General features: G+C 37.4%; 1 protein-coding gene across 1 annotated transcript in view; it reads right to left on the minus strand.

Moving 5' to 3' along the window:
* Positions 1–26,638, minus strand: part of LOC108736200 (dopamine receptor 2) — a 121,522-nt gene that overhangs the window by 68,918 nt on the left and 25,966 nt on the right. The window contains exons 2-3 of the mRNA XM_025977712.1: positions 8,976–9,427; positions 6,027–6,749 (exon numbers count right to left, since the gene is read on the minus strand). Coding sequence (XP_025833497.1) covers positions 6,027–6,749; positions 8,976–9,406 — 1,154 coding nt within the window. The 5' untranslated portion in view covers positions 9,407–9,427. The remainder of the gene's footprint in view (positions 1–6,026; positions 6,750–8,975; positions 9,428–26,638) is intronic.

Below are 26,638 nucleotides of genomic sequence, written 5' to 3' on the forward strand. Positions count from 1 at the left end.
GCATCAAAATCTGTTGCGTAGTTTTAAAGATTTAAGCATACATAGGGACAGACAGCGGGAAAGCAACTTTATTTTATACTGTGTAGTGATTGGTCAATTAGCCAAATTAATATTGGTCACCCTTGACGCCCCCCAAGGTGGAAAAAGACATGCTATGTAATCGGAAAATTATCTATTGAAACATTACTCTTTTCTGCTGATGCACTACCAAATTCGTCGCCCAAATTTGGAGAATTATGGTACAAGTTGCCTCCTCATCTGCCTTACTCTGCTGATTTGGCGCATTTCGACATTTTATCATTAAACTAGCTGTATCCTGCTTCATTAAATCAGCTAAACCAGAGAAACTTCTGGAACCAGTGAATGAGCCATGTTGAACTATGGTCAAATAATCACTGGTTCATCAAAAAGTTTAGCGCGTGAACGGGGATCGATGGTCTGATCGCGATCAGTCGATTCCGGAACGCGAAGGGATAAAGTCTGCCCTTAAAAAGAGTAATAGGTGGCAAATTCTGTGGGTTGGTGACATTACGCCCTGGACGATGATAACTGCGACACTCCTATCAATGTAAGTAAACCAAACTTATCTTTTCTGTATGTTGATCTACATTGGGAGGAAGATCCTTTGTAAAAACATTTTTGTTAATTTTNTGTGAGTAATTACTGTAGTACTTCCGCGTTTAGAATCCCATGCTTGTCTACAATAGATACATGTTTCTATTTTGTTCTGCAGTGGATGTTCAACTAAATGTAAACAATAATCGACATTTATTACAGATGAATATATAGAAGATTTTAATTACACTGAAGTGGTCGAATTATTTAATTTTCAACAAACTTCAAAAACGAGGTTATCAACTCAACCGTATTTTTTTTTGTGTATGGTAACAATGCGATTTTTCTGCCAATACTGTGAACTGATTTTAATGATAAGAGTTGAAAATTAGTGGATGATAAAAAAATAGTTGAAGAAATTGTTTAATTTAACTTTATTGTAGCGAGCACGAGTGTGCCGACTAGCCGCGGGCGTCTTTCTTCATGTGTGCCGTATTTTTAAATGTGTGTGTCGTACCTGCGTTCTAGGAATGCAGTTAAACCGTTCAAAGAAAAAATAAACTATCCGGATGTTTCCAGAAGGTTCCAGAAAGTAAACAAAAGAGTATTTAAAGGAAGAGACAATCGCCGAGAGAAGAAGAAATACATTGATCAGAAGTGAATCCAGAAATAAATTGACAGTGATAGAAGTAAAATAAATAGCGCAGTGAATAGTGATATATCAACAGTAGTGTAAATAAATAGAATAATTCATAACCTATGTTTAGTAATAATTTAATAGTGTTTTTAAGTTCTTTAATAATTAGTGTAAATAAATAGTTCTGGTGTTATCAGTCTTAGAAGTTAATTTTGTTAAACCCACGAACATTACATTACATATAGTTCACAATTTAACTACTCAATCGATTATCATGAAATTTTGTAAACACATTGTCAGGAGTACAGAAAAGGACATAGAGTACCTTTTACTTAGAAAAACATAGTGTTTTTACAATTTTGTTTTTAGTGAGATAGGTCCCATATATACGAACACAGAAGTATTTTCAACGTCAAGAGCAAACGATTACATCAAGTTGTGCGCGATAAGAACGAATGCTCAAAACTGGTTTTCTAAAATGACCATGCGTAAATAGTTGTTAAAAAGGCATGCAAACACACTTAGTACAATTAATTAGTAAAGGTTTTTGCGTCCAGTAGGTGAACTAATGTTGTTCTGATTCGGGTTTAAATGCCGTTGTGTGTTGGAGTCGCTAGCTTCTTCAGAGGTCCTTCTATATACGATGCTGGATGAGGATTGGCGATCATAGATTAGAAATATATATATACTGTCGTAGATGACTCACTCTGTCATCAAATTTTGCGCCATCTGTCTACTAAGGGAAAGAACTAAAACGAAAAGGAGCGCAATTTAAATGGGCTTCTTATTTTTTGCGTTTGTTCCAAGTTAATTGAAGTGAAATTTTCATAATAATTCAAGATGATTGATTGTAACTTAACAATTTTTCACTTAAATATGTGGAAGTGTAAGTAATAAATGTCAAATTAAAAACACTTACATTAGTTACATATTATTTATTATATAACAGAAGATACATAAATGGACTAAAAAACAAAGTTAAGAAATGTATTTACAATTATAAAAAATACACTTGAATATACTGGAGGAAAGGAAAAAAATGTGTTAACATTGGGAAACAAGAAATAGGAAAGGAGAAGAAAAATACGAAATGACAATGGAGGAAAGCTTTAAAAGTACAGAAGAATTTAATAGAGATAAATTTATGAGAGAGCGTAAAAACAATGCTGGAAGAGAATGCGGATACGTAATTGATAAACAAATGTAGTAGGAGCTGCTAACAGTATTAAAAGANACCCCCAGTCACGCCAAAATAATTAATTTGCATTAAAATCAGGCAATTAAAATAAATAATTAACCAATTACCGATGTAACATAAATGGTGAAGACACCGTTTCCAACTGAGCGTGACAGTATGAAAATAAATAAATGTAAAACTAAAATACTGGTATGCAAGGGAAGAAAAAATAGGGAATGAGCAAATATAAAGATAGGGGACGAGAAATTAGAATAAGAAGTGGCTGATTTTAGATATCTAGGAAGTCAGATAAGTAAGGAGGGAAGGAATAGTAAGGACATAAAGCAGAAGATAACGCAGGATCGTGTCGTCGTTAATAAAAAGAAGTCACTTCTATGCTCGCGAACGGTTAATTTAGAAATTCGTAAAAGGTTGTTAAAGGTGTATGTTTGGAGCGCGGTGCTGTACGGGTGCGAAACATGGACAGTGCACGCGACGGAAAAGAAAGGGTTAGAAGCGTTCGAGATGTAGTGTTATAGGCGAATGATGAGGATAACGTGGATAGAAAAGGTTAGCAATGAAGAGGTATTAAAAATAATAGAATAACAGAGGACTCTATTTAAGTCAATAAGAAATAAGCGAGATAGGTTGGTAGGACACCTTCTCAGGCATGAAGGTTTAGTCAGAGACATATTAGAGGCAAAAACAGAAGTTAGGAGGAGTAGAGGTAGGCCTGGATTAGATTACTGTTCGCAAATAGTTACGGATGGGGGTTGTTCTAGTTTTAGGGAAATGCGGAGTTTAGCTCAGGATAGGAAAGGGTGGAGATACGTGTCCAACCAGTCTTAGGACTGGCGACTTTATGATGACGATGATGGGGCAGGCTGCAGTCTCTACATTACATTAAACAATGACATATGCCTTTAATTTTTGAATTTTATGGATATAAACCTCAGCCATCAGTATAACATAGCATCGAAATTCAAAAATTATGATAAAAATAGAAAAATATCAGAGGAAGAAAGTTGGTTAACTACGATTACTAGAGGTTTATAAAAGGCAGGTGTTTTAGGCCGTCATTTTGGATTCATCCAACGGAGAGTAATCATAATGAAGTACGTTTTATAAAAATGTAAACACTGGCCTGTTTACGTCTGCATATACATTTGCATGTTCAGGTTAATTCGCAAATTGAGAAAATATGACTCATAGTCACAAACCGACTCCCAAGCGGACGAAGCTGCAAGCACAGCTAGTAGCAAATAAAAGCAAATTAATTTGACAGCTGAATATACTTGAAAAACAGCAAGAACGCTGTTGGTTATATTCGGATATGTTTTGCGCTAATTTCAATAGTCTTATTTGTTCAGCATTCCAGTGTTATCTCTCATGTTAAAATTATTCATAAAAAATTGCTGAAGTTAAATGTGGAAGAAACCAGCAGTTTCCACACCAGAAAATAAAGTAGGTATTTTTTGGAATTAATTGGAATATAAAGAATAAAAATTGCACTATTCGAGAGCATATAAACAATACGAAATAATTTTTAAATGCAATGAATTGTCACCGTCTCCTTATTTCTACAATTAACAAATTTAACTGGAAAATTTCAAATCTCGAATCGTAGTACACCTTAGACCTATTATAAACAATGAAAAAAGAAGGAAATTATTTCCCAAATAAAAAGCTCAGTTAGACAATCGGTCCTCAACGAATATTTGTTATCGTTCCTAAAGGATCACGTACCTAAATAATAAAATTTTTTGAGGAGAATAATATATAGATTTATTTCATATAAAATTAGACAATGGGGAGTTTTCTTCCAAAACAACAAATATCAATGGAGGTTTCTCTTCGGTATTTGGTACCATTCAGTATACACAACTATTGCATCTAAATTCCGATGGCTGAAAGTTAATAATGGGTCCTTGTTTAATTTGGCAGTAAAGTGATCAAAAGTTTTTTTCAAAAGAAGTTTTTAGTTTCTTTACAAAATACAAAGAATTATCTGAAAACACTATTTTTCAGTTAAAGAATAATTTTAAAAATAACGAACATAGAAGTATCTCACTGTAACAGATTATAGCTTTTGTAGTGAAGAATAAGTGTTGTTTTTTTATGTGTGACACTGTATATTTCTTTATTATAAAAAAGTTACTTTTCTGAAAATTAATGTATCCTTATGTAATGCTTAGAAATGAGGTCGGGCTTCTGACGAGTTGAGCGTTCGAATCCTATTTACAGAAAAATCGATTTCTTCAATGTGATCTCCGCAAGATTGATTACAAGAAAGCACTCACTTGCAACATTATTAACACTAGTCATCCACCACTCCTTATTTGCTGATCGAGTCGGTATTGGTTTAGGTGGGGAAGTATTGTTCACAATAGCTGCTTATTATGTATACATCTGTGGTATGAACGAGAAGTCTGGAGTTGACTTTTAGTAATAAGACTTTTAGTGTGAGATAAAGTTACCCGGAGTACAGGCGTCATCTATGCGATCATTAACATTAGTGTTGGTTTCATAGGCATTGTGTCTATTCCAACACTCATCGCTGAAAGTACTAGTGCAGTTTATATTTTACATTAGATCAACACAGCATTTTAGGATTTATAGAACGGCGGAAATTTTGAGCTATGGGAGACGCCAACAGTAGAAAATTGACTTCTAATGATTGAAATGTCTGGCTGAAATAGTTCGAGGAAATGAATGAAGGAGAAACTGAGAAGGATGAAGAAAGTTGTTTCGAAATTGAAGCAGATATTTTAGAAGAAAACCCACATGAAACTGGATCCCAGCAAGAGGCGGGTGATTTTAGAAAGCGATAACGACAGTAATGACATCAGCGACAGTGGGTAAGAAATTGTGAAAATTATGCCTTTCTAATGGAACAGTGTGACAGATTTTAAAGGAACAGTTAATGCATTTTTATAAGTAATCTGAAAAAAGTGCAGGCCTTATAAAAAACTGATTTTCATCCGCGAATGAATTTGTGTCAATGGTTTTCACGTTGTCAATTCAAACGCAGGATTAGTTTCGGATTGTAAATTATGGTTTCCTTATAAGAACATTTGTCCCTTAATCACTCTGATGTACTTGTTATACAATTCCCTACTAGATCTAGTGAACACCCTACAATGCTCTGAACTTACTTTTGAAACACCTTGTGTACTGAGAAATAGGTACTCGATTCCGATGAAAAATCTCAGGCATGTTTTTCACAGTACATAAGAAAATCTGGTAATTAAAAGGCGCTATCGCGTTCTCTATGGATATTTTTAATTCCACTAAAGTTTTTCGAATCTGTACTTCATTATTAAGTCGGTTTTGTTGTGAAAACTTGTGACACTGTATCTCAAAATATCAAGGAAAAATATATAAGCCCTTTGGGTAACTACTGGCTTTCAATTTCTTCATATAACTTATACAAAGACGAAGTAGTTTCCGATAGAGCTAGAACCATGCCCTGTAATTGTGATATTGTTTCCTTATATCAATTTTCTTTAATAGTACATCCAATAGAATACTGAATCAATGATCTAATGTTTAAAATGAGTTGTGCTTTGAAATTAGGAAGGGCGCCTACATATTATGTTAAACTAATTAGTTGCACAGTACATTAATTGACACCAAATTACTTTATAGGAAACTTACCTTCTGAAGTCCCTACTCCAGCACGCATAGATAACAGGATTCATACTGGAATTAATCCATCCCAACCACGTTACAATTGCCGAGATGATCTCTTCATGCCATATGCACTCAATACAGAAACCAGAGAGTAAGTTCACCACAAAGAATGGTAACCAACACACAATAAATACACCCATAACTATTCCTAAAGTCTTCGCAGCTTTTTTTTCTTTCGCAAATTTAGCTAGCTTCCGACTTAGTGAAAAGTTCTTGCCGTATCTATTGGATGACAAACGTGTAAGTCCATTATTATGAAGAGCCGTCAATGGCTCATCTTCGGTTGCATACAAATTTCTTGATTCTCCAGATGGTAATTTGCAAGTTCCTCCTCGGTGCATTCTTAAGGTCAGCTCTAATTCACCCGATCCAAGAAGTACCTGTTTGGTACCAAGACGAAGAGATCTTGTTTGAACCATTGCTGCACGGTAAATTCGATAATATGTAAATACCATAACGAATAAGGGAAGGTAGAATGAAATTGTTGAAGAAAATATAAGATAACCCAAATGTTCCGTAAAGGGGCATTTGAATTGTGGTATTGGTTCTGTTCTCACAGCTCTCCACCAAGCGATGGCGGGAAAGGATATAGCACTAGAACATATCCAGACTGCGGCTATTAGTAAACCAGCCCGTATGCGCGTCATTCTCATAGGATATGCAATAGGATCGGTTATTGCCCAATATCTGAAAATATAAAAGTGTTTTAATCAGTTTAACTTGATTTTGCAAGGTAGTACGACATTGTTATAGTTGCACGTAATGATTTTATTATGTATGCTAAATAGAAAATAGCTGCGTCTGTTCTGCAATTACGTTACCTTGCAGAATTATTGGGTATTTTCTTTTCCAAGCGGAATAATATGGTACAAATACATTGCACCATTTTACTTGTTTTTAGATTTCTGCAATGAGAATAGTTATTAGGTATTCACAAAATTTGCAACTGCAGCTTTTCGTTAACAAATCAAATCCTTAGTAAGCCTTTCTTATTAATATTGTTGCCCATTGACGACAATTTTTATATTTTATTAGCTTTTATTCCTCACTATATCTTATACAATCTGGATCTATTTCATTCAGCTTAATGTTCATCACAGAAACCGGTGAATGTTCGTGTTAGGGAAATGTTCATCACAATTTTGGTTTCAAAATCTAAATAAAAACACCTACAACTGTTCCGTTTGCTCGTATTACAGACCACATTATCATTGTATATCTTCGTTTTATGGTATGTTGCCCTTTAAACAAAAAGGTATCAATAACAGAAAGCGTATTTTCAGACATAGAAAAAATTGATAATTAATTAATATCTAGTAGTGAAATTTGAATTATAAAAATGACAAGGATTTTATTTATCAGTTGCTTATGCTTCTAAACTATGGGTCTACCAATTTTATCCCATTTTAATTGTCTGTCGAATGTAGGTAACTGATTTATGTAGATTTTTTAGATTACCGCTTCTGAAAATTGAAAAATTCGTCTTAAAATGTGAAACTTGTCGAAGCTTGTCCGAATTCCGAGAAAGGGTACAGTGTGTTACAATGGATTATTGACATACACAACAAGGAAAGGAAGAAACTTCAACGCTGGTATGGATAGGTACATAGAAATCTTGATAATTTGTAGAGGCACTTAAAGAGGCATTAAAGTAAATTTTCATGAAAATATGACAAAATACTTTAAAATATTTAATAGTATATGTGAAAACTGCTGACTTCTGTGACGTTCCGTTTATGAGCAAAGACGTAAAGCGTGCGACCAGTATTGCCGCGCTGTCATGAGCGCACAAGCGTGCTACAGCACTACTATAGTTTTCGTCTGCATTCTGCAAGGCAATTGGTTCATTGGATGACAGTTCCATGAGACAGACAAGTAAGAAAATTAATGTGGAAAAACGTTTAAAGCGTAACCATGAATAAAAACAACAATTATAAACCGGTAGTCCTTTGTTTATTGGTTTGAGGGGCAGATACGGCATTTATTATTAATGCAACATCAAACGTATATTAATAAAAGTTATCGATAATTTAAATGACTACGAAAAAGTTTGTATAATTTTTTTGTGGAGTTTACGGAGATTAGTTTCAAAAAAAAAAAACGAACTACATCTCTTTTTCGAGAAACCGATTAAAGGAGAGCGGACTGCGATCGCGAAGATTGAGTTTTATACCCACTACTACACACCGTATATATTCAAAAAGCCTGCATTTTGTAATGCTTCTNACTACGAAAAAGTTTGTATAATTTTTTTGTGGAGTTTACGTAGATGAGTTTCAAAAAAAAAAAAACAAACTACATCTCTTTTTCGAGAAACCGATTAAAGGAGAGCGGACTGCGATCGCGAAGATTGAGTTTTATACCCACTACTACACACCGTATATATTCAAAAAGCCTGCATTTTGTAATGCTTCTCTTTTAATTGATTTAATTTACTTTGTTGCACTTTAGTTCCAAACTGAACATCATAAAAGTAATATAAGCGCATATCACGCGATTGATGTGACAACTCGAAGGTCTACAATCTAGTCGTAACGCCCTAAAAATGGTACGTCGATGGTACTTCGATGGTACTTCGATATGACGTCACGTTCAATGGTCCCGGCATTGTGGCTTCCAATATTTCAAAAACTAACCATCACAAAGCATTGCGGTTTGAAGATTTACTTTTATTTTCAAATGTACTACGCCTTTAAAAAACTTAATACATTTTTCTATATTGATTTCTTCAAGCCGGTTGAGAAAAGTAATGTTTCAAAAGAAAATAGTATCTAGTAGCAACAAGTATTATATAATTAATCCTAAAGGCACCGCGAATTTAATCTTGCCATTAGCTGATAAAACTTCGACAATAGTCTTAAGTATTTTCTGACATTTTGACGAGAATAGGTAAATCTTACTTTTGTTACTTACCTATCTAATGAAATTACACACAAGTTGAGAATTGATGCCGTACTAAAGAGAACATCTAATGATCTCCAAATATCACACCAGTCTGATCCAAAGAACCAAGTGTGCTCTAACACTTCATACAAGGCACTGAAGGGCATCACAACAAGTCCAACTAAACAATCAGCCACAGCAAGTGATGTGATGAAGTAGTTGGTAGCTGTATGTAAGTATCGCTCTCTCACTACGGCCATTATAACTAATGTGTTGCCAAAAACAGTTGCCAAAGAAAACAGCATTAAGAGAGACACCACTAAAGCATTCTCGTGTACAAGAGCTATCCAATGTTCCCAAACATCTGCTTCCGTAAGTGATGTGTTTGTCCAGTTAAGGTAAATATCGGTTGCATTGACGATTTCCCACTCGTAGGTAATAATGAAATCACTGTGATTCATACTGATGAAAAATTATGAAATCTGAAACAAAAGAAGGTATTACTTACTCTATAAATATATCACTCATATCATAAAGGATAACATTAAATGAAAGTAACATAAAATCATACATCATATACTGTAGTAATACAAAGGCCATTTTTCTCCGAGAAGCCAGAAATATGAATTGTTGTTTGTTTGTCGACTTTCACGCTTTAACTACTTAACTGATCATTATGACATTTTGTACATACATTGTCAGCAGTACAAAAAAGCACATAGGGTACCATTTTTCAAGAAAAGATATTGTTCCCGAGAGATAAAAAAATAGTTATTGTAGCGAGCACGAGTGTGTTTGTGTGCGATCTGGCACACGTGTGCGTGAACAGCTTATCGATTCGCCGACTAAGTACTTCGATCATTGTGAAATTTTGTAAACGTATTGTTAGGGTTACAGAAAAGGCATAGGGTACATTTTAATAAAAAAAAAATACTCTTTCCAAGGGATAGAAAAAATTAATTTTATGTGGTAGATTTCAGACCTTAACTACTCAACCGATCGTCATAAAGTTTTGTAGACCCGTTGCCAAGGATACAGAAAAGGACGTAGGGTACATTTTATCCAGAAAGAATGCTGTGAGGGGTACAGAGAATAACATAGGGTACCTTTTATCCAAAATAAAACTGATAATCTTTGACACGTATTTAGGACAACAATGCGAGCGAAGCAATGGATAAAATCTAGTAGTTTGTATAAATCACAAAATGCTGAGTTAATTACAAATTAAAGTATGTATACCAATTCTAAAACGTTAAAATTAAAGAAATACCGATAAAAGTATGAGTTAACAAATGTAACGGATAACACACAATGGTCGCCCCGCTTGTTGCACGGACGCATGGGTATTCCACACCACACAAATCAAATTAGATTACATTTATTTATTCTTTTAGCGATATGTGTTTTAATACAATAAATACCTATAGTTTGCAGTGCATTCTTCCTATTTAAAATTTCCCTATTGTAATTACGATATGATATAATAATGATTATAATCGCTAGGAATCGACATATTAGACATTTACATTACATTAATTTCTTTGAGACCTAACAAAAGACATAGAAACTCTCGGTCGGTGACCTCGATCGAGCGTTAGATCTGTCACTCCACAATTTTGTTTTTAGTGAGATAGGTCCCATATATACGAACACAGAAGTATTTTCAACGTAAAGATCAAACGAATACATCAAGTTGTGCGCGATAAGAACGAATGCGCAAAACTGGTTTTCTAAAATGACCATGCGTAAATAGTTGTTAAAAAGGCATGCAAACACACTTAGTACAATTAATTAGTAAAAGCTTTTGCGACCAGTAGGTGAACTAATGCTGTTCTGATTCGGGTTTAAATGCCGTTGTGTGTTGGAGTCGCTAGCTTCTTCAGAGGTCCTTCTACGAGGGTGGATTGATAAGTTTCCGGCCTGACCAAGAAAAACAAGGTTTTTAAAAATTTTTTTTTTTTATTTCTCAACATAATCTCCTCCAAGGCTGATACATTTCTCATAGCGGTGTTCCAGTCTATTAATGCCATCTACATAACCNTATCGTTGTCGCTTCTTGTTGTTCTATCGATAAAAAAAGATTGTATAGTATAAAAAAGATAATAAGTGTTTTTATTGTTAGATATGTATTACTACTTCTAAGTTAACTCCAAGTGGGTTAATGTTTAGCGAAAATACTAGACTACAATGTGGTTATATTGTTGTACTTATACCGTTTGTCCGAATGAAGAAAACAAACCTACTGTCATGTTTGCCATGCATGATCTCTCTCAGTTTTTTCATACCGGATGTGAGTAATTACTGTAGTACTTCCGCGTTTAGAATCCCATGCTTGTCTACAATAGATACATGTTTCTATTTTGTTCTGCAGTGGATGTTCAACTAAATGTAAACAATAATCGACATTTATTACAGATGAATATATAGAAGATTTTAATTACACTGAAGTGGTCGAATTATTTAATTTTCAACAAACTTCAAAAACGAGGTTATCAACTCAACCGTATTTTTTTTTGTGTATGGTAACAATGCGATTTTTCTGCCAATACTGTGAACTGATTTTAATGATAAGAGTTGAAAATTAGTGGATGATAAAAAAATAGTTGAAGAAATTGTTTAATTTAACTTTATTGTAGCGAGCACGAGTGTGCCGACTAGCCGCGGGCGTCTTTCTTCATGTGTGCCGTATTTTTAAATGTGTGTGTCGTACCTGCGTTCTAGGAATGCAGTTAAACCGTTCAAAGAAAAAATAAACTATCCGGATGTTTCCAGAAGGTTCCAGAAAGTAAACAAAAGAGTATTTAAAGGAAGAGACAATCGCCGAGAGAAGAAGAAATACATTGATCAGAAGTGAATCCAGAAATAAATTGACAGTGATAGAAGTAAAATAAATAGCGCAGTGAATAGTGATATATCAACAGTAGTGTAAATAAATAGAATAATTCATAACCTATGTTTAGTAATAATTTAATAGTGTTTTTAAGTTCTTTAATAATTAGTGTAAATAAATAGTTCTGGTGTTATCAGTCTTAGAAGTTAATTTTGTTAAACCCACGAACATTACATTACATATAGTTCACAATTTAACTACTCAATCGATTATCATGAAATTTTGTAAACACATTGTCAGGAGTACAGAAAAGGACATAGAGTACCTTTTACTTAGAAAAACATAGTGTTTTTACAATTTTGTTTTTAGTGAGATAGGTCCCATATATACGAACACAGAAGTATTTTCAACGTCAAGAGCAAACGATTACATCAAGTTGTGCGCGATAAGAACGAATGCTCAAAACTGGTTTTCTAAAATGACCATGCGTAAATAGTTGTTAAAAAGGCATGCAAACACACTTAGTACAATTAATTAGTAAAGGTTTTTGCGTCCAGTAGGTGAACTAATGTTGTTCTGATTCGGGTTTAAATGCCGTTGTGTGTTGGAGTCGCTAGCTTCTTCAGAGGTCCTTCTATATACGATGCTGGATGAGGATTGGCGATCATAGATTAGAAATATATATATACTGTCGTAGATGACTCACTCTGTCATCAAATTTTGCGCCATCTGTCTACTAAGGGAAAGAACTAAAACGAAAAGGAGCGCAATTTAAATGGGCTTCTTATTTTTTGCGTTTGTTCCAAGTTAATTGAAGTGAAATTTTCATAATAATTCAAGATGATTGATTGTAACTTAACAATTTTTCACTTAAATATGTGGAAGTGTAAGAAATAAATGTCAAATTAAAAACACTTACATTAGTTACATATTATTTATTATGTAACAGAAGATACATAAATGGACTAAAAAACAAAGTTAAGTAATGTATTTACAACTATAAAAAATACACTTGAGTATACTGGAGGAAAGGAAAAAAATGTGTTAACATTGGGAAACAAGAAATAGGAAAAGAGAAGAAAAATACGAAATGACAATGGAGGAAAGCGAAAAGTGGAAAAAAAAATGAGCTACGAAATGACAATGGGGGAAAGCTTAAAAAGTACAGAAGAATTTAATAGAGATAAATTTATGAGAGAGCGTAAAAACAATGCTGGAAGAGAATGCGGATACGTAATTGATAAACAAATGTAGTAGGAGCTGCTAACAGTATTAAAAGAAAAGGGAATTGAAAAACAGCTATGGAGAAAAACGACAGCAAAGTTGAATGAGTTGTAAATAAATAGAAAGAATCATTATCATCTTACATTTTGTTGAAGTCATTATGCAACTACTCAGCGTGTGTGAAATGAAATAAGAAGGAAAAAAAGGAAATTTTCAATAATCGATATGGATCAGACTCGAATCACAGGTTACTAAAAAGAAAGTACCAAATATGTACTCTTTACTTTGGAAAACGTTTACAACAGTTGTATTGACAACTACCACGAAAGTTATATGATATATTTGGAGTTACTACCCCCACCTCCCTTTGCAACCACCCCACTCCACTTGGCTCAAAATTAAGTTGCAGAGGTGCTCTTGATTAGTACGTCTGTTTGGGGAACATTACCTGCTTGTGTCCTCCTTTCTTTATGGTTAAGGTACCAAACCACGAAAGTGCGACCTACAAAAATACAATATTATATCATTGCTACAGCAACAAGAAGCCGCCCAATAAATGTAACAAGCTAGCACAGCCATCTTTAGTTAAAAGCCGTGCTGAAGATTCACTTGGAAACACTGTTGAAGTCCCAGGATTTCGCAGAATGAACGTTATAGCTAATGCATTGGTTGTTGTGTTTCTTTGGTTGTTCTGTAATATTTTAATTTCGGTGGAAATATCGTGCAGTAAATGTGCAATAAGAACGCTTATAGTTTATTTTAGTTTACCTTTAAATACAGTTTTTAATTGCAGAAGGCAAAATTAACTATTAGGTGAAAGAAGTTAAAGTGTTTAAGTTAGATTGTGTGTCTTAATTGTAATTTTCTTTATCATTTTAACAAAATGCCTCGTCGTTGTTGTGTCCCCGGTTGCAATTCAAATTATAAATCATTTTTAAAATGTGGTAGGTATGAGTACGAAAATTCAGTAAAAAAAGTATCCATTTCCGGTAATGTTTAAATGTGCCATTAACATATCAAAAATTACGAAAGAATGCAGTTCCTTGTCGTTTTTCAAATTAACTAAAATATTGTTAGACACAAGAAACAAAAACTCGTTNGGTGTCAGGTGTGGGGTTGAGTAAAAAACATTACAATGACAAAGAAGTTGTACGAATTAAAAATAGCCGAGCTAAGAAGAGAATTGGAGGAACGGGATGAAGCGACAAGCGGTAACAAAGCGGAACTTCAGTGGCGGCTCGCGGAGGCGTTGAAAAGGGATGGCCATGATCCTGAAATGTTCCTTTTCGAAGACGAACTGTCGCAAATGAGGTAATGTTTGGAAAGAAAATTGGAAGAAAATAGTAAGTTTGGAAAAAAAATTGGAAGAAAATAGTAAAAGTTTGAAACGTGAATTGGAAGAAAATAATAAAAGTTTGAAACGTGAATTAGATGAAAATATTAAAAGTTTGAAACGTGAATTGGAAGAAAACAGTAGAAGTTTGGAGAATAAATGGGAAGAAAAATTTAATAAGAATATTCAAGAAACAGAAGAGAAGATAAAAGTGCTGGAAGAATTGATTTTTAATGGAAAGACAAAACCAATCGAAGGGGATGTTGGCGCATCTAGTACACTCAACGAAGCCAGCCAAATCAGCCAAGGAAGCGGCATAGAGTCAAGAACACGAGTAAAACCACCAACGTTTGATGGAAAGTCCTCATGGACCACATACCACAAGCAATTCGAGGCGGCTGCTAAGGCGAATAACTGGGCGCCTGAAGAAAAAGCCACTGCGTTGACCGTTGCGCTTAGTGGAGATGCATGTGACATTTTGAACACCCTTTCCCCAGAAGAATTGGAGGATTATGAACAGTTGGTAAAACGGTTGGAGTTGCGGTACGGCGAGGCTCATTTAACAGCGGTGTATCACATCCAATTGAAAACCCGTCAGCAGAAACTAACTGAATCCCTACAAGAATTCGAGGTCGATATTGCGAGACTGTCTCGACTGGCCTATCCGAATACTCCAGAAGAATTGATGGAAAGGTTGGCAGTGGAGGCATTTACTGATGGACTTCGGGACAGTGACACCCAACAACGAATACGCCTTGACCTACCTAAGACGCTAGCTGATGCATTGGCTCGTGCATTGGAGTACGAAACTGTTAAACGGGCCTATAGCACACAGGGAAGGGTTCGACTACTGCGTGAAGAAACGGATTCGTCAGAATCTCTAGATGAAACCGTCTGCCGAATCATCTCCAAGTTCGAGAAAGAAACACGAAGGCAAAGATGTTGGAATTGCGGCGAACTAGGTCACACGAGGAGGCAGTGTCCTTCCCCAAGTACTCGACGTCAAAAGCAGTAAATAAATAAAAGACCACGAATTTATCGCATTTACGAAGACCTTGAAGCTTCAGAATGACAGTCTACTCCTAGGTGGAAAAATAAATGGCCGAGAATGCGTGTTTCTTTTGGAAACTGGGGCCACTAGGAGCATAGTAACACCAGGCGTAATTAAAGGTTCCAACCGGGTCGTGTCAACTAAGTGGGTTCTGCGTACGGCTACCGGAGAAAAAGCGGTAGTTCATGGCGAAGCTAATGTTTCACTTGAAATCGGTAAGACTGTCTTTGACCATCGAGTGCTTGTGGCAGATATTGAAGATGACGTAATTCTTGGGCTGGAAGTTTTACAAAAATACGGTTTTGACATGACTTTAAGAAGACGCCTTCTGAGACTAAATGGCGAAGAATTCTATTTCATCAAAGATAGACAGGAGGCTGTAACCAGAATGGTAAATTCTGAAACAGTACCTATTGAAATAGGTGGAGTGGTGGACAGACATTGTAGGAATCTAACCTGTGAGCAGAAACGCAAAGTCCAACATCTACTTTGACAGAATGCCGACGTCTTTCAGACTGACAAGAATGGTAGGGGAAGGACCAATATCGTAAAACACAAGATCAATACCGGAAATGCGCAGCCTATTCGTCAAAGACCTAGACGATTACCCCTGGCCAAAAAGGAAGAAGCAGAGCGAATAATCCACGAAATGCAGGAGACCGGCATAATTGAGCCATCCTCAAGTCCATGGACGTTACCGGTAGTATTGGTAAAGAAGGATGAAACAACCCGTTTTTATGTGGATTACCGACAGCTCAACAACGTAACTAACAAAGATATTTATCCACTACCACGGATTGATGACACCTTGGATATGCTTTCTGGTTCGAAAATGTTTTCCACACTCGACTTGAAGAGCGGATACTGGCAAGTAGCTTTAGATGCTGCCGACCAGGAAAAGACCGCATTCTCGATCGGCACGGGCCTTTGGCAGTTTACAGTTATGCCTTTTGGTTTATGTAATGCCCCGGCGACGTTCGAAAGGTTGATGGAGAAAATCTTGAGTGATCAAATTGGAAAGACCTGCTTGGTACACCTGGATAACATCATAGTGATTGGAAGTACCTTTAATGAACACCTACAGAATTTGCAAGCGGTATTCCAGCGGTTACGTGAGGCCAATTGGAAACTCAGCCCGAAAAAGTGTCACCTTTTCCGCGAGGAAGTTTCTTACTTAATGTTGTATCAGCGAAGGGCGTGGCCGTGGATCCAGAGAAGATAAAGGCCGTGAAAGAATGGCCAGTGCCTGAAAATGTCCACGATCTAAGAAGCTTCTTGGGATTGTGCACTTATTATCGTCGCTATGTTTATGGATTCGCCAATTTCGTCAAACCTTTGACATGTTTAACCGAAAGTGACCGCAAATTTCATTGGCATTCGGATTGTCAAACGGCATTTGACACTTTGAAGCAGGCTTTAATCACAGCCCCCGTACTGGTATATCCTCGGCCCAATGGAATGCTCATTTTGGACACCGACGCCAGCAATGTGGGAATGGGAGCCGTTCTTTCGCATGAACAAGATGGCCAAGAGAAGGTAATCGGCTATTTTAGCAAGACCTTATCAAAAGCCGAAAGAAACTACTGCGTCACTAGGCGAGAGATGCTGGCTGTAGTCAAAGGTGTAGAACGCACCGATCATGCAGCTTTAAAGTGGCTTCTGAACTTCAAGAATCCGGAGGGCTAGGTAGCTCGATGGATTGAGAAGCTACAGGAATATGATTTTGACGTGGAGCACCGGCCTGGAACCGGACACAAGAATGCCGATGCAATTTCCAGAAGATCTTGTCAAGCAGACTGCAAGCAGTGTGATCGAATGGAAAAGAACGAAGAGGCAATTCGACGCGTCACGGTAATCAATGACGAATGGTTATATAAAACACGACCAAGAAAACTATCCGGACTTGAAGAAGATAATGGAATGGAAAAAAGACGGAAAACGGCCAACGTGGCAGCAAGTTTCTTCCTNTACGACATCAAGGCTACAGCAGGTGGTTACCAAACTGGAGATCTTGTTTGGTTGTATAATCCTCGTCGTCGCCGTAGACTATCACCTAAGTTCCAACAGAATTGAGAAGGACCCTATGAGATAGCGAAGAGGATTAAGAACGTGATCTACCGAATTAAGAAAACTCCAAATGGGAAGCCGAAGGTAGTCCATTTTAATCGCTTGACTCCATTCGCCAGTGCAAATGAAGAGGAGGCGCGGGCCAGATTATTAAGAACTACTCCTTCCGAGCCCACATTCGAAGAGTTCATGAAGGAAGGCCCCCATGTTAACAGGAGATTTGGAGTGACGCAAGAAATCCGAAGAGACCTCTTTGCTATATCCAAGGAATATTCTCTGGCCCATTGCGTTTCAAAGGATCTCAGAATGAGCCATGGTGTCGCATCCGAATTCAAACGCAGATTTGGCGGTTTGGGACATCTTGAAGACCAAGTACAGAAGGGGAAACACTGTTGTGCAAGCCTGATGGACGACGCAATATCTACTACCTGGTAACTAAAGGTAGATGCTCTGATGCTTTGGGACGCAGTAATGGAACTCCGCAGACATCTTCTGGAGAATAACCTACAGAAGCTGGCGATTCCGAATCTTGGTTGTGGACTGGACAACCTAGATTGGAGGATCGTACGGAACATGATCGAAGTCTTGTTCTACCGTACTGGAATAGACATTTTGGTTTGCAGTAATAACCCGAATCGGACCAATTATGAGAAGACCGTGGATTGTTACTTCTATTCCCGGAGTGGATGTCGTGAAGGCTAGAATTGCAGATTTCGGCATGATCCTGCGAAACAGAAAGTAAAAATGTTTCGGGACGAAACATCCTTAAGGAGGGGGCAGTGTAGCGACCACGAGCGTGATTGTGTGCGATCGGGCATACGTGTGTGTGAGCGGCTTATCNAGAACTATTCCTTCCGAGCCCACATTCGAAGAGTTCATGAAGGAAGGCCCCCATGTTAACAGGAGATTTGGAGTGACGCAAGAAATCCGACGAGACCTCTTTGCTATATCCAAGGAATATTCTCTGGCCCATTGCTTTTCAAAGGATCTCAGAATGAGCCATGGTGTCGCATCCAAATTCAAACGCAGATTTGGCGGTTTGGGATATCTTGAAGACCAAGTACAGAAGGGAAAAACACTGTTGTGCAAGCCTGATGGACGACGCAATATCTACTACCTGGTAGCTAAAGGAAGATGCTCTGATAACCCCACTTAGTAATGGAACTCCGCAGACATCTTCTGGAGAATAACCTACAAAAGCTGGCGATTCCGAAGCTTGGTTGTGGACTGGATAACCTAGATTGGAGGATCGTACGGAACATGATCGAAGTCATGTTCTACCGTACTGGAATAGACATTTTGGTTTGCAGTAATAACCCGAATCGGACCAATCATGAGAAGACCGTGGACTGTTACTTCTATTCCCAGAGTGGATGTCGTGAAGGCTAGAAGGAGGGGGCAGTGTAGCGACCACGAGCGTGATTGTGTGCGATCGGGCANCCACATACCAGATGCAATTGGAGGCGGATGCTAAGGCGAATAACTGGGCGTCTGAAGAAAAAGCCACTGCGTTGACCGTTGCGCTTCGTGAAGATGCATCTGACATTTTGAACACCCTTTTCCCAGAATAATTGGAGGATTATGAACAGTTGGTAAAACGGTTGGAGTTGCGCTACGGCGAGGCTCATTTAACAGCGGTGTATCACATCCATCTGAAAACCCGTCAGCAGCAACCAACTGAATCCCTACATGAATTCGAGGCCGATATTGCGAGACTGCCTCGACTGGCCTATTCTAATACTCCAGAAGAATTGATGAAAAGGTTGGCAGTGGAGGCATTTACTGATGGACTTCGGGACAGTGACACCCAACAACGGATACGCCTTGACCTACCTAAGACGCTAGCTGATGCATTGGCTCGTGCATTGGAGTACGAAACTGTTAAACGGGCCTATAGCACACAGGGAAGGGTTCGACTACTGCGTGAAGAAACGGATTCGTCAGAATCTCTAGAAGAAACCGTCTGCCGAATCATCTCCAAGTTCGATAAAGAAACACGAAGGCTAAGATGTTGGAATTGCGGCGAACTAGGTCATACGAGGAGGCAGTGTAGAAAAAGTACTCCTTCCCCAAGTACTCGACGTCAACAGCAGGTAAATTCTGAAACAGTACCTGTTGAAATAAGTGGAGTGATGGACAGATATTGTAGGAATCTAACCAGTGAGCAGAAATGCAAAGTGCAACATCTACTTTGTCAGAATGCCGACGTCTTTGAGACTGACAAGAATGGTAGGGGAAGGACCAATATCGTAAAACACAAGATCAATACCGGAAATGCGCAGCCTATTCGTCAAAGACCTAGACGATTACCCCTGGCCAAAAAGGAAGAAGCAGAGCGAATAATCCACGAAATGCAGGAGACCGGCATAATTGAGCCATCCTCAAGTCCATGGACATCACCGGTAGTATTGGTAAAGAAGAAGGATGGAACAACCCGTTTTTGTGTGGATTACCGCCAGCTCAACAAAGCAACTAAGAAAGATAGTTATCCACTACCACGGATTGATGACACCTTGGATATGCTTTCTGGTTCGAAAATGTTTTCCACACTCGACTTGAAGAACGGATACTGGCAAGTTGCTTTAGATGCTGCCGACAAGGAAAAGACCGCATTCTCGATCGGCACGGGCCTTTGGCAGTTTACAGTTATGCCTTTTGGTATATGCAATGCCCCGGCGACGTTCGAAAGGTTGATGGAGAAAATCTTCAGTGATCAGATTGGAAAGACCTGCTTGGTATACCTAGATGACATCATAGTGATTGAAAGCACCTTTTATGAACATCTACAGAATTTGCAAGCGGTATTCCAGCGGTTACGCGAGGCCAATTTGAAACTCAGTCCGACAAAGTTCCACCTTTTCCGCGAGGAAGTTTCTTACTTGGGTCATGTTGTATCAGCGAAGGGCGTGGCCGTGGATCCAGAGAAGATAAAGGCCGTGAAAGAATGGCTAGTGCCTGAAAATGTCCACGACATAAGAAGCTTCTTGGGATTGTGCACTTATTATCGTCGCTATGTTTATGGATTCGCCAATATCGCTAAACCTTTGACACGTTTAACCGAAAGTGACCGCAAATTTCATTGGTATTCGGATTGTCAAACGGCATTTGACACTTTGAAGCAGGCTTTAATCACAGCCCCCGTACTGGTATATCCTCGGCCCAATGGAATGTTCATTTTGGACACCGACGCCGGCAATGTGGGAATGGTAGCCGTTCTTTCGCAGTTACAACATGGCCAAGAGAAGGTAATCGGCTATTTTAGCAAGACCTTATCAAAAGCCGAAAGAAACTACTGCGTCACTAGGCGAGAGATGCTGGCTGTAGTCAAAGGTGTATTTTATAAATACCTGTATGGACGAAAATTCACCCTACGCACCGATCATGCAGCTTTAAAGTGGCTTCTGAACTTCAAGAATCCGGAGGGCCAGGTAACTCGATGGATTGAGAAGCTACAGGAATATGATTTTGACGTGAAGAACCGTCCTGGAACCGGACACAAGAATGCCGATGCACTTTCCAGAAGATCTTGTCAAGCAGACTGCAAGCAGTGTGATCGAATGGAAAAGATCGAAGAAGCAATTCGACGCGTCACGGTAACCGATGACGAATGGTTACCTGACAATATAAAACACGACCAAGAAAACGACCCGGACTTGAAGAAGATAATGGAATGGAAAAAAGACGGAAAACGGCCAACGTGGCAGCAAGTTTCTTCCTGTACCCAAGTACTAAAATCGTTATGGGCTCAGTGGGATTCAATGGTATTGGAGGATGGCATTTTGAAGCGTGTTATTGAAAGTCCAAATGGAGAGGAAGATAGGAAGCAACTGGTTATTCCTCGAAACAAGGTTAGAGAGGACCAGCTGGTGGCCATTTTGGAGTGAATAGGACGCCTGGGAAAGTTAGAGAGCGATTTTATTGGGTAAACTGTAAGGAAGATGTCAAGAATTGGTGTAAGAAGTGTACCACCTGTGCCGCGAGTAATGGCATACAGGAAAGGCCAAGGGCGCCAATGTGTCAATACAATGTCGGTGGCCCCTTCGAACGAATCGCAATCGATGAGACGGGTCCATTCCCGTCCGAAAAAGGTAACAAGTACATCCTACGAATAAAGAAAACTCGAATCACTCCACTCCATCCACAATCGGATGGCATGGTTGAACGAACGAACCGGGCCTTGATTAAACATCTCTCCATGGTAGTGTCTGACCACCAAAGGGACTGGGACCGCTGTTTGCCTTTATTCTTAATGGCATACCGTTCAGCTGTCTACGAAACGACTGGCCAAACACCTGCCAGTGTCCTTTTTGGAAGAAAGTTACGACTACCTTCTGACCTCAAATTCGGCTCTAAAAATTATGTTACCAACCTCCGAAGAAAGCTTAACGATATCCACTAGTTGGTGGCATACGCAGATTGCTAGTGACAGGATTAAAGAAAACTACGAAGGCTACAGCAGGTGGTTACCAAACTGAAGATCTTGTTTGGTTGTATAATCCTCGTCGTCGCCGTAGACTATCACCTAAGTTCCAACAGAATTGAGAAGGACCCTATGAGATAGCGAAGAGGATTAAGGACGTGATCTACCGAATTAAGAAANCTATTTGGCGATTTCTAATATTTCTAGTACTTATAGGTACCTAAAATGATTTCGTAACTCACCTTGGAAAAAAAATGTAGTAGATTGGATTTATTCTTAGTCGCCGCTTGCAATTCTTCTTCAATTCTCTTAGATACAATAATATCTAGTTCCTTGTCGGACTTTGCTTGTAATTTATAATTTCGCCACACTTCGTTAACTAACTTTTGTACATTTTGTACTTTCGTACTTGCATGAGATTTTTTAAAACTTTGAAACAATTTTTGGTATAACTTGGATTTGTCTATTTGAAACGACATCTTATTTAAACGTTAAACTTTGGCTAATGGAATCAACGGTAACACAAATGTTAACTTGCTTTGCTATGCTTACAATACGTCTACTCGCTATAGTATCCAAACAAAACAATACACTAACGGAGAAAATTTAGACAAGTGAATAGCGCGCGGTAATTCCCCTAATCGGTTCTAAAGCGAGTGCCTAAACGTATGCATTATTTGCGGGAATTTTTAAAAATGCGTTTCGTTTTCAAGCATAGACAATGTGAGGGTTGCCATTTGTGTAAAAAAGTAAATAACTACCGATGACGTAATCATCATCTAGACTCCCCTACCCCCCATGTCATCCAAAATAAGCAAAACAAAGACCCCCCCCATAGTGCTTACGTAATACTTGAACGGCCCCTTTTTTTATTTCAGTAAAAATCCGGTAGACTTGGATACGAATAAAAATACAAGGATTTGTAGTGCTCACTTTATAAACAATAATAAATCGGAGCATCCACTTCATCCATCATATGTACCTTCTATTTTTCCGAAAAAGAAAAATACTAAATGTTCAATGCAATCTTTACAACGTTTTGAACGTTCAAAAAAACGCCAATCAAAGAATTATAACAAGGAGTCAATTGACAATATAAATGAAAGTGTATATAATATAAGTGACATGAGAATGGAGCAAGACCCAGTCAAAATCGAACTTTTACCGTATGCTATTGCAGATGTTTCGATTTTATTCGGAGTTAATAAATCAGAAACAACTTTGTCTACGTCAAAACGATCACCTTTTAATTTATGTGCATTACCAGTTATTCTCAGGACTCACTGTTTAAACCATTTATCAGATTTTGATTGATGTTTCAATACTAATCTTAATTATTTTGTCAACATCACAGCAATCCTCACTTTCATAGAAATTATGTAAGTTTTCAGCAATTACATCTACACATACCGACCATGTCCGTTACTAATTTATTTACTTTAGTCTCCAAATTTATCTTTTCATTTATTTTAACTAGGGTTGCATGAGATTCAGCAGCTACTATCCCTTTGTTGCTTCTGTTTTCAAGATTTACCATGGTTTGAAGAGGTGAGCCAGCAAGTAAAATAAGAAAAACAAGAGATTCTACTTTGGAAACCTCAACATTTGAAAACTAGTTCTCACGATAAGGTGGTGGAGGAAACATTTCACTTATTTTTACCCTTTTCTGATACATATCGTTACTTTGACATTGTACACTTTTGAAATACTTGTTTGCGCAATTGCGATTATTTAAATNACATTTTTTTTTATTTCAGTAAAAATCCGGTTGACTGGGAACCTAATAAAAATACAAGGATTTGTAGTACTCAATTTATAAACAATAAATCAGAGCGTCCACTTCATCCATCATATGTACCTTCTATGTTTCTGAAAAAGAAAAATACTAAATGTTCAATGCAATCTTTGCAACGTTTTGAAAGAAAGTTACCAGTGAAAACTGAGAAGACTAGGAAAATAATAATAATACAAGTGACATGACAATGGAGCAAGACCCAGTCAAAATCAAACTTTTACCGTATGCTATTGCAGATGTTTCGATTTTATTCGGAGTTAATAAATCAGAAACAACTTTGTCTACGTCAAAACGATCACCTTTTAATTTATGTGCATTACCAGCTGTTATTCTCAGGACTCGCTGTTTAAACCATTCATCAGATTTTGATTGATGTNCGAAAATGATCCGTTTTTGAAGCGCATCATCACTGGGGACGAAAAATGGGTTGTATACAACAACATCAAACGCAAGAGGTCATGGAGCAAAAAAGAGGAACCGGCTCAAACCACTTCCAAAGCCGATATTCACCAAAAAAAGGTGATGCTGTCTGTTTGGTGGGATTTTAAAGGAATCGTTTTTTTGGAGCTTTTACCGGATGACACAACGATTAATTCGGAAGTCTACTGTCATCAGCTGGACAAACTGAATAATGCAATTCAACAGAAAAGGTCACAACTAATCAACAGGAAAGTTGTAGTGTTTCATCAAGACAACGCGAGACCTCACACAAGTTTACAATGCTACACTTACCATATTCTCAAGACCTGGCACCATCGGATTATTATTTGTTTCGGTCACTCCAAAATTTTTTAGACGGTAAAACCTTCACCTCAAATGAGGAGGTCAAAAACCTCCTCGATCAGTTTTTTGCCAGCAAAGACCAAAAATTTTATGAGCGTGGAATTATGCTACTACCAGAAAGATGGCAAAAGGTGTTGGACCAGAACGGTCAATATATAATTTAATAAAGTATTTGTTTATTATACGAAAACTGTCTTTCATTTCCACAAAAAAAAAAAACGAAATGACTTTCCGAACAACCCTATAGATCAAACGCCAATAGGAGGCGCGTGACGTTACGCTTTCGTAAACATTCTAACGTTCTGTTTAACGGTCGTTACCTTGTTTTGCTCATTTAGATATTATTTGCTCCATTTATCTGATTTTTGATAGTTAAAAAATTAGTATTGTGTTATTAAAAGAGTGCGAAAAAGAAAAGTTAGCTATGGAACAAGGATTTATCAAGGCAAATAGCTCAAATTTGCCAAGGATCGACCTGTTGATGTTGGGAGGATTTTTCGCATTAAAAAACGACTTCTGCTCGTTTGAATTTCGAAATATTAAAACTTCCATGTAAATATTGTTTATATTTATAAATCAAGACATAATTTCCGACCGTAATTTCTTCAAAAATACATATACTTACCTATTTGATCTCTAAAAGCGATCATTTATAACCTCAATTCAAAAAGGAAAAGTATTACGATTAATGTTCTTTGTTAATTTCAGATCTTCAAGACCATCTTATGGTGATGACGCTGTGAGCTATGTACAGCTAAAGCGTGATGGAAAAATTTGTACTGTGAAGGGTACAATTTACCCAGAACATAAAGTACATGCGAAATTGTACGCTGTCTCAATAGTAGTGGACGAAGAAGAAGTAGTTATCTCTGTGCAATGTCACGATTGCTTTGCGTCTGAAGGAGGCTGCAAGCACTCAATAGCTTTCCTCATGTGGATCCACCGGAGGAGTGAAGAGCCGTCCTGTACAGCTGTCGCATGTTACTGGAAAAAATCCAAACTGTCCAGGGNAGATGATTGTATTGATGGTGATGACTCTAGTTGAGTCACAGATGGTGTATATGAAATATCACTGTCAGATTGATCGTCTTTTGTAAATATTCCTTTTGAGTCTTTCAATAGGCTTGATATATTTGACTTAGTAATAATTGGCTTACTAATTTAATATGAGTCTGGACTGCGTTACTCCTAAATTTGGGTATTATAAGTACTTGTACAGATTTATCAGCCCATTTTGGGGACGTGGTAGGTCCTATTTGGTAGTCTTTCATTGTGTACAAAGCTGAACTTTCTGATGAACTAGCAGCAGTTTCTAATTTTGTAGATGTACTTTCTTCTGCTAAACCTTTTTCACTATCCTCAATTAATGTTCGTTTTTGTTTTTTAAGAACATGTGGTCGCTCTGTAGTGTTAGCAGTTCGCTTTCTCCTGTCCGGTTGGCATTCAAATCTTCTGGGGATACACCCTGGCTTCATGAGCACTTGTAAAACTGAACCCATCACATGATATTGCATGTAATTTTCCATATCATTTGGTAACTGCAGTCAGAATAATGTTGTTATGTACTTATATACTTACATACACAGACAGCGGTGTGATAAAAATAAGCAAAACAAATGAATCCCAACCTCAAATTTAATCAACAGTGACATTTACAAACTGTTTTTAATCTCGACATTATGCTTACTAAACACATCAAACATTTTAAAAGTGGTAAATGATTTAAATACTTACATCGAAATGGACTTCATAGAAATAAATTACAGAATTTGAAGATATAGCTGCTTGGTCTCGCCTTGCAGGATTAAGCCACGTATTTCTCACTTTTTTTTTCATTGGAACGTTAATGAACAACTTATTCGGAGTTTTTATCGATGTATTATTACATTGAGGAACCGCACACCATCGATACACATCAGAATTCATGATAACGATCGCTCAAAATAATTAATTTAATGTATCTCAATGCATGTAAACATGCAACGTGTCAACTGTTTACGAAACGGTGACGTCACACATAGACGCCATTACTATTCTATCGTTTTGGCGTAAAGTTTAAATCGTATTCTTTAAAACGCTAATTTTTCCTTAAAAACCTGAATTCTTTTCGGAAATAAAATTTATTTTGTATAAAGCAGTCACCTACAAACATCGTGGAGTAGTTTTTGAAAATCAGTCATCATCCCTATT

The sequence above is a fragment of the Agrilus planipennis genome, unplaced genomic scaffold (assembly GCF_000699045.2).
Source record: "Agrilus planipennis isolate EAB-ADULT unplaced genomic scaffold, Apla_2.0 scaffold125, whole genome shotgun sequence".
Lineage (NCBI taxonomy): Eukaryota > Metazoa > Arthropoda > Insecta > Coleoptera > Buprestidae > Agrilus > Agrilus planipennis.